Source organism: Phoca vitulina, unplaced genomic scaffold (genome assembly GCF_004348235.1).
Source record: "Phoca vitulina isolate PV1807 unplaced genomic scaffold, GSC_HSeal_1.0 scaffold20, whole genome shotgun sequence".
Taxonomy (NCBI): Eukaryota; Metazoa; Chordata; class Mammalia; order Carnivora; family Phocidae; genus Phoca; species Phoca vitulina.
Window position 1 is genome coordinate 33,308,270 of NW_022589723.1, and position 15,349 is coordinate 33,323,618.

Sequence of the window (15,349 nt, forward strand, 5' to 3'; positions counted from 1 at the left end):
TCTTCCTCTACGCTTTGACTATTTTGTGCTTTAGATCGGGAAACCAGATACTAAGCTTGTTAGCGCTAAGTCTGCAATACAAGAAAACCGGCTTGAATAAAGGCTTGAGTGACTAGCTAAAAGTGATCAAGTTTTCGTTGAACTTCCAGATTCTTCATCTTAAATAAGGGTGTCAAATTATAGTGACCTGTTGATATGTCAAGTGCTTCCGGATTTGAAAACAAGGCCCTTTGTCTAAGTAGGAAATACACCACTTGATAATGTTGCATGTCAGTGTCCGCGTCTGAAACAATATGACCGCTTTGCTCTTGAATCAGTAATTAGGGTAGACTTCAAAGTGTGGAAGTTTTGTTATTTTCTGAAGGGACCAAATAAGCCATGACTATGCCAAAGGCAGTGCTCAGGCTCTAAAAACCAGATCTAGGGTCAGGTAGCGAGAAGCCTTTCCATACATCTATACTGGATTTGATTGAAAACTGGAGCGTAAGTGTCAGGAGAAGCAAGCTTGTAACTAAGTAACTTTGTCCCTCTTACCAGTGAAAACAGGCTTGGTTTCGAAGGGCTCTGCAGTGAGGGCCGCCAGCTTATTTGTAACCAGATGAAGTGTGCTCCCTTAGTCATTCATTGTGCGCATGACCAACGACACTGCCTCAGAAAACACAGGCCACACCGTTCACCGCCACAGAAAACGCATTTCAGGCTTCCGTACGTTTAATTTTCTTCAACATTACCTTGCAAACCACAGTAAATCAGTAACAGAAAAGTTAAGTACCACAGGTTCTTTGTGTTTTGTTTTAGAAAATATTGCTCAAGGCTAAAAGTGGGTTCTATTGATGATCTTTATTTGCTGCTGGGACACAGAATGATCAGAATTTTCAAGTGGCTGCTCCTTTTTTGTGGCAATCCTTTAAAAAAGAAAAAGAGGGGCAGTTTCTAATGGAAACCATTGGTTGCTGATAGCAGAAATGCTAGAGTTAACTGGTCGTTTTCAATCCTGTATTTTGTAGACTAGGCCTGACAGCTTTGGCCTTTGTTATGCTCTGACTTCAAATTTTCCAAAACCGTTGCCCCAACCAGTCCCCTGGGCTCCCCCACACTCACCACAGTAGTAACCCATTCCAATGAATTGAGTGAGGCTCAGTGAACTCGGGGACATCACAGCTGAAAACAGTAAAAAAATGGCACTTCAGTTAGTTATGTACCCAGAATTTCGACATCCAGTGTCTTTAGCAATTTTCTTTCCTGTGTTTTTTGTTGATTTGGTAGCACCAGAAAATGTCCCCTTTAGGTTCAGTCTTCATGCAGAGGGTTGTTTATCCCCCTTTTTTAAAGATTTTATTAATTAATTAGTTTATTTATTTATTTATTTATTTGAGAGAGCGCGTGCACTCCGGCGAAGGGGTGTTGTGTGCAGAGGGAGAGGGAGAAGCAGACTCGCTGCTGAGCAGGGAGCCTGACCCCAGGCTCAATCCTAGGACCCCGGGATCATGACCTGAGCTGAAGGCGCCCCAGGTACCCCAGTTGCTTAGTTACTAAGATGGATTTTAAGAAGTAGCAGCCCTCACTTAATTGGATGCTTCTTGAAATAAGATGAGACAATGGAATAGGAAGTTCTTTTAAAAGTTGGAAGTGGGATACCAGGGCTCAGAACCCAGGGCTCACATGGCGAGGTGATGTCTGGTCAGGGCTCTTGGGCACCTCCCAGTCACCACCCTTACCACCTTTCCCACCGCCCCCACCATATATCTGTCTGTATCCCCCCACCCACTCTGTCTGCTGTGGGATCATCACTCTGCATTTTCAAATATGTTGGCTTCATAACATTCATATGGAATGTCGTTATTTTGTTTTCTGGATTTGCGGCTATGTATCCTATTTTCATCCCTAGTGATGTGTGCTTTGTCTTTATCAGTTTTGTCAGAGGTTAGTCTGCTTTAATAATTTTTTAAAGGACCACTATTTTATTGAATTGACCATCTCTTTGATACCTTTCTATCTAATCCCTTTGTGTTCTTTATTTATTTGCAGTCTTGTGTTTTCTTTGGATTTATTTTTTGTTCTGTTTACACTTTGTTTATATTCTGTTGACACTTAGCTCATAAATTTCCAATCTTCCCCCCCATATACCCATATTATGCTGTAAATTGCCTTTTAAATATTATTTTATGCTGTATTCCATAAATATTTATATGTAGTGTTTTTACTGTCACTCAGTTCTAAGCAATTTCTAATTTCAATTATGATTTCTTTTTTGACCCATGAATTGTTTAGAAGTATTTTTTTTTTTTTAAGATTTTTTATTTATTTATTTGACAGAGAGAGACACAGCGAGAGAGGGAACACAAGCAGGGGGAGTGGGAGAGGGAGAAGCAGACTCCCCACGGAGCAGGGAGCCTGATGTGGAGCTCGATCCCAGGACCCTGGGATCATGACCTGAGCCGAAGGCAGACGCTTAATGACTGAGCCACGCAGGTGCCCCTAGAAGTATTTTTTTTTTATTTGCACTCAGGTGTTTTGCTATCTTTTGATTGTTACCTGCTTTCCATGCATCTTGGTCAGCATACATGGTTGGTGCAATATCAGATCGGTATTTGTTGAAGTTCCCTTATTACATGGTTGGCTTTTCTCCCGGTGTTCTCTTTGCTTGAAAGGAATGTGGGTGTATTCCCTCATTGCTGAATGCAGTATCCTTTTAACATCCTGTAGATCAAACTTGTCAATTGTGTGACCCAAATATTTTGTGGCCTAATTTTCTACCCGCTTTCTCTCTCAGTCACTAAGAGAGCTGTGTTCAGATCTTCCTCGATTAGTGTGGCTTTGTTAATTTCTCCTTACAGTTCTGTCTGTGTTTGCTTTATGCAGTGATGTTAGGTACCTGTGCCAAAAGACTCTATCTTCATTTCAAAGTGTTTCTTTTACCTTTACGTGAATGCCCTCAATCTGGAATATATTCTGCTGTCATTTTTCTTTTTGTCTGCTGTTAATAAACCTGCACTGTCTTTTGGTTCATATTTGTCTGCTATGTGTTTTACTGTTCCTTTGCTCTCACCATTTCTGTGTTCTTGTAAATGAATTTCTGTGTTTTGTGGTTGGTGTTTTAAAGTTCATCCAACTTTCTTTTAATTGATTAGCTTAATTACATATTTATTGCTTATTGGTATATTTGAATATTTTTCTACTATCCTTTTCTGTGCTTTCTCTCTACAGTATTTTTCTTTTTCTTTCTCTATTCTGTTGGGTTAATTATTTTTCTTCCCTTTTATTCTTTCCATTGGTGTAGGAATTATATTCTATTTCTGGCCTCTCATGGATTATCCTTAAATTTTTCATCTAATTTAGCAAAGCCTAAGGTTAGTTAATAAATATACCCTCCCAAACAATATGCAGCCTTAGACTCCATGTCTTACCTTCATATTAGGTAGAATTTATTTAAATCACATATGATCAAAAAACAAACAGCAGCTTAGAGAAGATCCCAGGGTGTTTCCCCTCATGTAAAAGAAGGCAGGAGTAGGGTGCCCAGACTAGTGCAGTAGCTCCTTCCATTTTACCAGCCAAGGGGCATTTGAGCGCCAGCCAGCAGCAGTGAGAAAGAGCAGTAGAAAAGCTTGCCCTTCTTTTCAGGACATTGGCACACAGTATATGTGCTCACATGGCATTGGCCAAAACTAGCTGCAAGGGAGGCAGGGCGTGCAGTTGCTTTGCTGGGTAACGGTGTTCCTCCTTAGAATCAGGATTTGTATCAGTAAGGAGGAAGAAAGAAGAGATATTGAGAGGCAACCAGCACTCTCTGTCACAGCCCTTCTCCCCCCAGAATAAGGACCTTACGAGCATCTCATCCATCCCTTCTTCATGTCCTCACAGTCCAGGATTCCATTTTCACCTTGTTTTCAGATCCTCAGAATCAGTCGTTACTATCATCATCCTTTTATATATAATCAGCACTTGTTTAGGTTTATGCATGGGTTTACCAATTGTTTGTTCCTTGTTGCTATTGGATTGTGCTTCCTCCATGAAGAGTTCTGTCAGGGAGTGTCTTTGGGTGGCAGAACCACTGAGCTTTTGTTCTACTCTTGCTGGTGAGAATCTGCACCTCCCTTTGTAGGCAGTACATCTCTGTCCTTGGTACTCTGCAATTTCCCTACCATTTGTCTAGGTGTAGATTTCATTATATTTATTCTATTTGGAGATCATTGTGATTCTTTAATCTGAGACTTCGCATCTTTCATCAGTTCTCAAAATGCTCAGCTCTTGTCTCTAGATATCACCCCTCCCCAATGTGTTCAGTCTGTCTCGGTCTTTCTTCTGGGCCTTTCTCTTTCACATTAAAAGAAAATTTTCTCTCTCTCTACTCTGCTCTGGGTGATCTTCTCAGGCTATTCTTCTAGTTTACTAAGTCTCTCTTCAGCTGTATGCAGTCTGCTGTCTGCCTCATCCATACACAATTTCTTTTGTTTTTTTTCCAGTGACTGTTTTATTTTCTATAAGTTACATTAAATTCTTTTTCAAATCTCTGTGTTCTCTTTTTCATCATATCTTGTTCTTTTCTTAGTACTTCACTTTCTTCTTTAATCTTTTCAAATGTACACTTTTTTACATTTTCCCTCCCAATTATTTTTCGATTATCTCAGTTCTGAGAACTCTCATCTTCCTGTGTGTATCTTGTCTGCTCATTCTTGTCCATGGTGAATTATATCCTCACATGTTTTGGAATTTTTACTGTAAGTTCATACTGACTGGGGTTTATTACTGTGGAAATGGTTACATTTCAGAAGAATTGCCTCAGAATGGTTTTTTGTATGCTTCTGACAGACATTCCAGAGTAACACTAGATCAAGATCAACATTATATTAGTTTATCAGCCTGAGGATCTCAGACTACAGAGGTAGTACACTGGGTCCCAAACTGCGCAGGGCTCTGCCCTGTTTTTGTATTTCTTAGGCATCTCTCCTCAGAGCCACCTTATGGTCCCCTTTGCTGATGGGCAGACTTTTTATAGCTTACCCCTTCTATAAACTCAGCTTTGTTCAGGGTCTCAGGGTCAGCTCCCTGAGGGACCTTGTGTCGTATTTCTGCTTAGTTCTTCATACTTTCTAGGACTGCATTCCTGGAACCAGTAATCCCTGTAAAGCCACAAGACTCCCACTCACTTATTCTGGTTTTCAGCTCCCTCTTCCTTGGTAACACTTATGGATTCCTCTTCTTTCTTATGAGTCCAGCCATGCTTTTTAAAACTTCCATTTTATCTGCCATGGCGAGGGCCATGTAGAAGGAAGGCTGTTAGGCTGGCTTAGTCTCTCATCATCTCTTCATTGACTCACTGTCAGAATCACTCCATTCTATTGTATTCAGCAAACATACTGAGCTCCCACTATGTGCCAGAAATTGTGCTGTTCTCATTGCCTACCCCCTGCCTTTCATACACTCACAGTCTCACATATACCCACACACATGAGCACATGCACACATACAGCAAATGTCTCCAAGCTCAAATATCAAAGCTTCAGAGGTAATTAAAAAAAAAAAAGGCAGGAGCGAGAATCCATCCTTCTGAGCATTGCATCTTTAAACCTCCACCACCATACAGCCATCACCCCACAAGACAAACCTTGACCATCTGGACATCGGTAACTGGCCCCATATTCACTACTTGGACACTCTGCAGAGTCAGCCTGTCAGACAAGAGTTCTCAGCATTATTGAAACAAGACCCCCATTCTGCCTCTGGCACCCTCTGATCCCGACTCCTCTGGGCATCTGCCCACCCCGAGACTGCCTGGAGGAGCCAGCATCCTCCCTGGTCCCATCTGCGTTCCCTGCCAGGCAGCCCCCCTCCCTTAAGTGGTCAAGAGGTACCATTCTGCCACTCACACGGGGCAGCTTCCTCTGGCGCAGACTCATGAATGCTGGCATCCCACATGTGTAGCCCCCTCACCATGGCCCTCTGAAGTCACCCTGTGCCCCCTCCCTGCACCACACTGCACAAGTCCTAGAATGACTCACAGAGACCTCTAGAAATATCTTGTTCTCTCGATGGGCCATTTTCTGACCAATTACTCTGTGTAGGAGCACATAGATCTGCTCAGATGAAAGGTGGAGAGCTCCTTGACCCCCTTAGATGCCTGTGTACGGTCTAGGATGGCTAGAGGTAAGCAATTTGCTGCTAATAATTGAATATTTGGGGAGAAACATCTATTTCTGTAGCAATTGTAAAGAATAAACTCAGGAAGGTTGATTGAAGTGGCATGTCACAGCTGCAGACTGTTTCTGAGGTCTTAAAAGAAAATGAAGGGCTAGAAGGAACCCCCTCCACCCCCACCCAGGGAAAAGCTTTAGAAATCAGAGGCCAAGAAAGCACATTCTAGAAAGCCAAGCTAGGTAGACAGGCAGGTTCCACACTAGTGGCACAGAGACAAGCCTCACACCCTCATCTTACTGTTGCACCCCCAAAGTGTTCTATGTGGAGGAGTAATAACCACCCCTCACACTGCCCACCTGTGTGTGAGGAGCCTTGTCTGTGGGCTGGTGGTCTCGTTTGGTCCTTACAACCCCCCCCCCCCAAGAGGAGGAGAGTGCAGTGGTATTCGGTGGGACTGAGACCAGCAAACATTGTCCCCCTGTTCAAAACCAACTGAGAAACAGGACTCAGGAAATGATAGAAAGCAAATATCAGCTTTATTTCTATAAAGAACTAGATTAAAGGACACGCTTACCTTGTGGTCCACATTGTCTTGCTGGGAATTTCCTGAGTCCCAGGAGTGAGCAACCTCAGGCCTCCCGCACAAGAGGGCAGGCCAGAACGCGGGCCAGAACGCGCCCTCCCCGTGGGCAGGAGACCCCTGAGCTCATCCTGCTCCATCCTTCCTCCCTGTGTTGCTCCTCCCTGGGGGCAGAGCTCAGGAGTATAATAACAACAGAAGTCCTTGCATGAAGAGTGATGAAGCCTGGGGAATGGAGGTGCCCCCTGGAGTATTCTCTCCTTTACAGTGAGGCAGTCATGGCCCTTCCCAAGCCATCTCTCTGGGATAGCACCAAGAGGGTTTGCTGACTCTGTGTGGGGCTCCTTGCATTACCCCACACAGGACAGAGAGGAGGATTTTCATGGGGGGGCCTCAGCTTCTCCCTGCTGAGTCCCCATTCGTGGGGGCTCCCTTCCAGCCACCTCCTTCCCCCGCTCCACCTGGTGACCAGCCTGGCACACCTAGCCTGGAAGGCAGAGTTGACCCCAGGGGTGATGATGACTTCTCATGTCATGTAATTAATATTATAAAGGCTGCCTGCGCCCTGCCACTTGTCAGCAGATTAGCAGACGTCGGGCATCTGTGCATCCTTTTATAAGTCAGTTCACTCTCCGATCTGACTGACCTAGGTGAGTAGGGATTCAATTAGCAGTTTTGAACCTTAAGCCGTGGAATGTTTTCTATTATGTAACATTAATGCAGCACCTCAATATTAAGATAGGAAAAAAGGGTGTTTTCTTTTTAGCACGAATGTATTAGTATTCGTTGTGGACACTTCTTTATAAAGTCATTTATGAGCCCTCTCTTGAAGGACACAGAATCCAAGAGCTGGGCTTGTAGGGGAGAGTTACAGTCGTATCTCCATAAGCATTCGGCTTCCCTCTGCTGTTGTCCCAGTAACACAGAGTCAAGGAAATCCTGACTTACCCCGTTGCCTGCTCAGCTCAGGCATCTGTAAAACCCATAGAGAAGCTTTGCAAAGGGAATAGCAGAAAACTTTTATTTTCAAAGTTTAGTCACTGACAGTAACTAGCAACTGTTCCCATGAGTTGCTTATGGTAAATCTGTAGGTCAGACAAGAAGTCCTCAGAGCTTGCTGGAACGGACACCATCAGAAACTCAGAGCGGCCTTGACCCTCAGAGCCCTTGCTGGGCATCACGGGGCAGTCACTGGGCAGACGGACTTCATGGGCTCAGTGCACCTGGCTCCCGTGTGGCACTCACCATGTTCTGTGTCCTTACGGTGTGAGTGCACATCGCAGCCCTGAGTTCTTTCAAATGGCTGTGTGCCAGAACAGCCCTCCTATCTGTCCCCCCCCACAGAGAAGAAGTTCAGTAACATGCACAGATCTAACAAGCAGGACTGACTTTGCTCCAAGAGCTGCAAAAAATAAGTTAATATCACTGTGCAGGGTAACGATTGCCAGTATTCTGTGTGGCATGTTGAGTTAAGCAGATGAGTATGTACATTAGTTTTTAATTAGGTTTTTACACATATAGTTAGAATATTTCTTGACAACTTGAATCAAACATGTAGAAGCCCCAACACACCTCACATCCTGTGGCTCTGCTGGTCTCTGCGGTCCCATCCAGTCCTCCCACTCCTCCGTTATTGCTGAGAAGGAGCTGAAGTGTTAGCCCTGCCACTAGGGCTGGAACCCTACAGGGGACGTGCGGAGAGCCTTCAGGCAAGGCTCGGCGGCCCAGCAAGGAAACGTGGAGTGGTGGGCAGAGCGTTGACACTGGGGACCCTTCGACCTCTCAGGTTACCCCTTACAGGCACCACCTAATCACAGGACTGCCCCTGCCAGCTCGCGTGAACAGCCTGTTGGAGTCTTCACTTGTTTTTGACTCGGCTAAAATGCAAGCATGCTAGGCCTTTGCAGCTTCCTTGGTGGGAGAGGAGTGCCTGGTGGCCTGGGGCTCATGGAGATAATAATACTTAGAGTTGCTGATTTTAAATAAACTATTTGAAAAGAAGTGCCTAACACATAGGACTTTGAACAAGGGAGGACAAAGATACGCCTTTTTGTCACCCTAACTGCAGTTAACAGTTAAAAATCACTTGTTGAGGGGGCACCTGGATGGCTCAGTCGGTTAAGCATCCAACTCTTTTTTTTCTTTTTTTAAGATTTTATTTATTTATTTGACAGAGAGATAGAGCCCAAGTAGGCAGAGCGGCAGGCAGAGGGAGAGGGAGAAGCAGGCTCTCCACTGAGCAGGGAGCCCGACATGAGGTTCAATCCCAGCACCCTGGGATCCTGACCTGAGCCAAAGGCAGACGCTTAACCAACTGAGCCACCCAGGTGCACCAAGCGTCCAACTTTTGGTTTCAGCTCAGGTCATGATCTCAGGGTCGTGAATCAAGCCCCACATCGGGTTCCAAGCTGAGCTCGGAATCTGCTGAAGATACTCCCTCTCCCTCTCCCCACCCCACGCTCGCTCATGCACTCTCTCACAAATAAATCTTTTTTAAAAAATAATTTGTATACCTATGATATACAAGGATACTCTTTTTAAAAAGTAGAAATTAATTTTTTTAAAGATTTACTTATTTTAGAGTGAGCACGCATGCGGGTGGGGGGAGGGACAGAGGGAGAGAATCCTCAAGTAGACACCCTGCTGAGCACGGAGTCCAACACAGGGCTCCATCCCACGACCCTGAGATTGTGTTCTGAGTCAAAATCAAGAGTCAGACGCTTAACGGACTGAGCCATCCAGGCTCCCCGAAAGTGGAAATTTGGAACTCACTGTGCCTGACCTCAGAGAGCACAGTAGTTGATGTCCTCCATGACAAAAGAGAGTCTTAGATTCAAACCCTAAGTCTGCCACTTTCTAGCTCTATGGCCTTGCCCCAGGTCCCATTTCTTGGCACCTCAGTTCCTTTTGTCTGTAAACTAGGGGTGCTGGGAGGGTTCGAGGGCACACGGCAGGTGCTTGGTGAGCAGCTACAGACATACGGAATGCACAGATGGCTTTGTCCTGCCACAGGCCTGCTACTAACTGAGGGCCTACTATGTGCCGGCCTGGCAGCCACATCTGTAGATTATTAATGATGCAGGTGCATGATATTCTTTAGGAAATTATGCAAGAGAAGCAAGTATGCAGACCCCAAGTAGGTCAATTTCCATTTGGGAAGAAAGTCAAAACCCAACTAAAGGGCAGAGCGTGAGCAGTCCAGACCCCTGAGCCTCGGGCAGCGCTTAGCCCTACAGCGGGCCCGGAGCTCTGTTTCCTGCCTGCACAGTGGGTACACTAACCCCCCATCTCCCTGTCCCCCCCCGCCCCGGCAGAGGGTAGAGCGCTGCCCACATGGGAGGGACTCTTTTGGTCAGGAAGGCATCTCGTCACGATGAAATGGATGGGAAAAAATTAGAGACATTATTACAGAGGAGAGTCCCACTCTAGCGAACTGCCGGTCACTTTGCCCAGATGAAGGGGAGGGAGAACTGCACTTCCTCCTCCCGGGTTCTCAGTCTCCACGAGGGCCCTTCCTTGCGCTAGCACGGTCTGCCGCTTAGCCCCACGTGGCCGTGGCTGCCCCAGGCGACCACAACCGTCTTCGGCAGCTGTGGACTCGTCCCTCTCGCGCTCCCCCGCGTCCCACTTTTGGAGCCATCCTGCCTCTTGCAGTCCCATCCTTTTCCCTTCATTATGTCTCCACCTTCTGTGGCGAAGTTTGTGGACCCTACTACTTCAAGCCTCGCCGGTTTAATTGTTGCAATTGGCCCTGAGAGAATGCAGCAAATGAGAGTGGCTCCCACTGCCGGGTGGTGAGGCCAGTGAGGTCAGCAGCTCCAGCCCGGCGCACACCCCTCCAGCCTCGGCAGAGTGGCTGCTAACACACTTTCTGGCTGGAGGACAGAGGCCCGGGGACCCGGGGCAGCCACCGTGGGGCGGGCTGGGATGCTCTTGACAAGCTGCAGGTGGGCATCTGGCTGCGGGTGGAGCCCAGCACACCCGCTCTGTTCCTTGCAGCATGATGGGGGCTACGAGGGCGTGTCCACATCTGGATTCCTCTTCCTGGGGAGGGACGTGCACTTCACCCAAGCGCTGCAGGAGGCTCGAACCCTCCAGGGCCTCATGGAGACCCGGGGAGAGGCCTGCCAAGTCAGCTCTCTGGTTGCAGGTGCAGGAGAGCATTTGGAGTCAGAGGCCCCATGTGGTCCAGCCCGGCCACTTGCTTTGACGACCCTGGACAGGGCCCCGAGTGTCTGTTTCCTCATCTGGAAGGTGGACACACATGGCTGTGTGTGCCTCCAGAGTGAGCGTGGGGATTCCTTGGGAAAATCAGGACAAAGCCCTCGGCAAGTGCCTGGCACACAGCACTCCTCCATGGTGCTGGGCTCAGTATTAGTGTTATGTAGGGTGTAGTTTCCATCCATCTCCGGCAGCTGCTCAGGCCTGTCCAGAGCCTCCTGGGAACCCAGGCACCTTGGAGTGGCTGAGTGATTCTCATGCTTTCTCTAGAATCGTCTGTCGGATTTTGCTTGTTTACTTATTAAACTCGTGAGGAGTTCTTGCACCGTGCATGTCCAGGCTGGAGGAGTGTCGCTGTCTAGAGAGGAAGAGGAGAACACATCCTGCCAGGGTCCCAGGGGACACAGTCCAGCCCTGAGAATGCACAGCCTAGAAACCAGGAGACTTGAGTTTGTCCCCAGCACTGTTATCTGGTCGCTTCCCTCCCTGGGCCTCAGTGTCCTCTTCTGGAAAATGGGATGATGGTATACGTGCCCTGCTTCCCATACAGGCTGAAGAGGGTAGGGGGCGTCGAGGGAGAGTGACCTGCCACCATGACAGAGCGAGCATTCGCCCAGAGTGTCCAAAGCACGGCGCTGACAGAGGTCAGGACCTGGGGCAATGCAGGCTCACAGCGTCCGTGTCACCTCTGTCCGGGAGGGCCTGAATCATGGGGCAGAAATAAAGGTGAGGGGAATTGCGATCTGGTTGTTGATTCTCCCACTTCTGTCCGCTTCCCACTCAGTCCGGGAGAGGCCCGGGCCGTGGGCTTGGGTTACAGAGACTAGTGATCCAGCCCCAGCCCTGGGAGCCCAGGCAGGTCAGCCATGAGCCTGCGGCCTGCGTTTTCTCATGTGTCAAGTGGAGAGTCTAGTGCCCACCTCTGACGTGGGGCCTGTCCCCCGGCAGTGCTCACGGGCCCTGCAGGCAGAGCTGCTGCCAGGCCCAGGGATCATGGCCCTGGGGTCTGCTGCTGCCCCACTCGGCTGCTCTCTGTGCTCTCCCTCCTTGCACGCTGGCTTTCTCGGTATGTTCAGTCATACCGTGGGCCACACCGTCAATGGCTCCCAAGTTCACACCTCACAGGCCCCGCTGCCTAGAGAGGCTGGGGTCTCCCTCCTGTATCTGTCTGTCTCTGTCCCCTCTCTGCGTCCCTCTGTGATTCCCCCACTCCTCTCTCCGGAGCCAATCAACAATAGCTGGGGACAAGACCACTTGTCCAGGTCCCTCCCTTCAGGCAGGTGTAAAGCATCAGGGACACGCAGGACAGGAGAGTCACCTCCCAGGCAAGGAGGGCAGGAAAGGGGGCAGAGTCTCCGCCAGAGCAGTGGATGCTGACCCTCTCCTCCTCGAGCCTCCCAGGGCACTTGGGCACAATGCTTCCCTGCAGTGCGGCCATCAGCCTTCCCATAACTGGAGGAATGCCTCCACTCTCCCCTCCTGCAGTTCCGCTCTGCTTGCTCCCGAACAGATGATAACAGAGATGCAGCATATGGGCCCCAAAGTCACCGGGCATTCTGGGAAAGTGACACTGTGCTACCCCAGGCTTGGGGGGAGGGGGCCCATCGGCTTCTGAGCACAGCTTCTCCCTTTGTTCTTCACAAGGGCGCAAGGTCGCCTCTCCTGAGCCTCCTGAAAAGGAAATGTGCACGCTCGGACTTTAGGAAGAATTCCCTCTATGTAGGCAGCGATTTAGGAAGGCAGGTGTAGGGTAGACACATGTAAGGGGGGAGAACTGCGTATGGGAGTCAAGATGAGGCCCTCCTGGGTCTCTCCTGCCCCATCCCCCAACCCAGCTTCCTGCAAGACACCAACCCAACCTGGCCTCCAACCCCCCTTACCCAGTGGCAGTCTGCGAGGGGCACCTGCTCCCCCCAGTAGTCCCGCAGGTGTGTCAGGAGCCCCGTGGAATGCCACAAGCAGATCACAGGAGGTGCCCAGATGGGCTCCAGGCCTAGCTCCATGATGGCCTCGGTGAGTCGCTACCCTGGGCTGAGTGCCCTTGGCACCCCCTAAGCTGAGCTTATTCCCTCCCTGCTCTCCTCCAGTGTTCTGTATGCCTCTGAGCTAGACCATGCAGGATGCTCCTGGGAATGGCTTTCCTTGCCTGAATTGAGAAAGCCAGGTAAGGGGATGCAGCAGGAGTCCAGGGCAAGGAAGCCTGGATGGTTTTCCTTCCTATCCCCAGAAACACATCAGGTCTGACCAAGCAGCCTCATTACCTACCCTGGCCTGGTCTTGGACCGCTCCTGCAGACACTGGGATCTGGGCACCCAGGGCGTGCGAGCCCCGGGCCCACATCCCTCCTGCCATGTGATAAACTCATTTTGAGGCAGCTTGGAGCTGCAAGCAGGTGGCCAGTGGCTGGCTATCCCCCAGAGCTGCTGGTCAGGACTGGGGTCTATTGGGAAAGCAGTGCTGGGAGCCCAGCTCACACCAGAAGGGAGGTGAGATGGAGCCCAAGAAGGGATCAGACAGCTGGAGGTGCACTGGCACCGGGGTGGCTCAGTCAGCTGAGCATCCGACTTTCGGTTTCGGCTCAGCTCATGATCTCATGGGTGATGGGGTCAAGCTCTGTGTCACGCTCTGGCGCTCAGCAGGCGATCTACTTGGAGATTTTTCTCCCTCTCCGCATGCTCACTCTCTCCCTCTCTTTCTCAAATAAATAAATCTTAAAACAAACAAAAAAAAGCTGAGGGTTCAGGGAAGCTGGAGCTGGAAGGAGGTGGGGGGAAGGGAAGGAAAGGAAGCAGAGAGACCCCTCCCCACTTACCCACTGTGGCTCCCTGAGTCTCAGGCTACGTTTCTGGTAGAGGAGGAAGCTGCCATGTGTGCATTTCTCAGCCGAGAAGCCACTTGGTGAGGAGGAGGGAAGAGAATGCTTTTCAGTTTCCCTTTCCCCTTTGACCTGTGGTCAGGGTGACTCTGACTGCCCCTGCTTTTTTCTGACCTTCCCTGGGAACTCCCAGGAGGCTCAAAGACTGTGAATCGGAATCTTGATTCTTCAGGACCGCAGGGGAGGGGACTGGCTAAGTATCACATGGCCTGCCTTATGGGCTAAGTAGGTTAGAGCCCGAGACAGGCCACATGGAGACAGTCCCGGCCCCTCCAAAGTCCAGCCCCCACCTGGTCACCAGGAACCAGAGTGGATCTGCACCCATCAGTGTGTCCCTCCTTCCCCTGCTATGTGTGCCTTCCCTCCACTCGGACATGGTGACTTATTCAGAGAGCTTTAGATAAAGAAGAACACCGGAAGGGAGTGATATAGCCTCGGAGGAGATGGTTCTCTGATCTGTGGGCAGCAGCTGGACTGGGGTGCTGGCAACCCAGGGGCCAGGCGTTGGCCAGCCCGCTGTTGGAGTGGTGCAGGGTGAGGAGGGGCCCGGCAGCGTGAAGAGACGACAGGCCCTCACCCGTGGGCTGGCGGGGCTCTCAGGAGAAGGTGGTCAAGCACGGGGCAGAATCTGAGCTATGCAGAGTGAGTGCCCCGCCACCGGCCTCAGTCAGGCTGGCTGTGAAATGGGTTGATGGTGTCCTCCTTCCCTCGCAGGGCGAGTGGGGGAGAAGAAAGAAGGTCCAAGCCGAGAACAGGCCTTGGCAAGTGTAATGAAGTGCAGAGTCTGGGAATGTGTGTCACAGCCTCTCCTCCCCTCCCCCCCACAGGGCCATCCATTCATCATGCAGTTCAATGACGGAAACGCCGCCGTGGTGTCCATGTGGGTGTGCAGGGCGCTGGAGGAGAGGCGGAGCCAGCAGGGGTCCCCGTGACGCCGCAGAGGGGTGCTGACAGCCCAGGACTGGTCACCAAGGGGACAACCCACCCATTGTGCCCCCTTTCTGTTTGCCGTCTGCACCAGAAGAGCTTTGCAGCTCTCACCTTCGACTCTGCTGGCAGATGGCCTAGCCCAGGGAGCCCTCCAGAGTGGCCAGCCCCTGCCCCCTCTCGTCTGGAGGCACTGACGGGGGGTGGGCAGAGGAGTGGGGGTATCGAGAACAGAGGCTTCGGTGCCCCTCTCCCTCTTTTTTCCTAACATTTTTCTTTGTAAAGGGTCAGGCCCCATCAGCATCACTGATGGGAATAAAAGTATTACTGCTACGTGACTGCCTCCCCCCGTGAGGGTCGTGCTGTGTGGGGAGCGTCTTACCCCTCCAGAGGTGGGGGTGGGGCGGGACCTCCCCTCAGCAAGGATGGATGGCAGTGCCCGAGCTGCCCTTGCCCAGGCACCTGCAGGCACCCCAGTGCTTCCGGATGTGCCGTAAGGAGGCCCCCAGCCCAGCCCATTTGACAGACAAAAGACCGAGGCCCGCAGGTCCCCGAACCAAGTCCCATGGCAAGGAATAGCTGAGCCAGCAGTAGACCCGGGACCTCAG

General features: G+C 50.0%; 1 protein-coding gene across 2 annotated transcripts in view; it reads left to right on the plus strand.

The window, feature by feature from the left end:
- MAP2K5 (mitogen-activated protein kinase kinase 5) overlaps positions 1 to 15,078 on the plus strand; it is a 246,870-nt gene extending 231,792 nt beyond the window's left edge. For both annotated transcript variants that reach the window (XM_032417743.1, XM_032417744.1), the window contains exon 23: positions 14,642 to 15,078. In XM_032417743.1, the coding sequence (XP_032273634.1) occupies positions 14,642 to 14,746 (105 nt within the window). In that variant the 3' untranslated portion in view covers positions 14,747 to 15,078. The remainder of the gene's footprint in view (positions 1 to 14,641) is intronic.
- Positions 15,079 to 15,349: the final 271 nt, after the last annotated feature.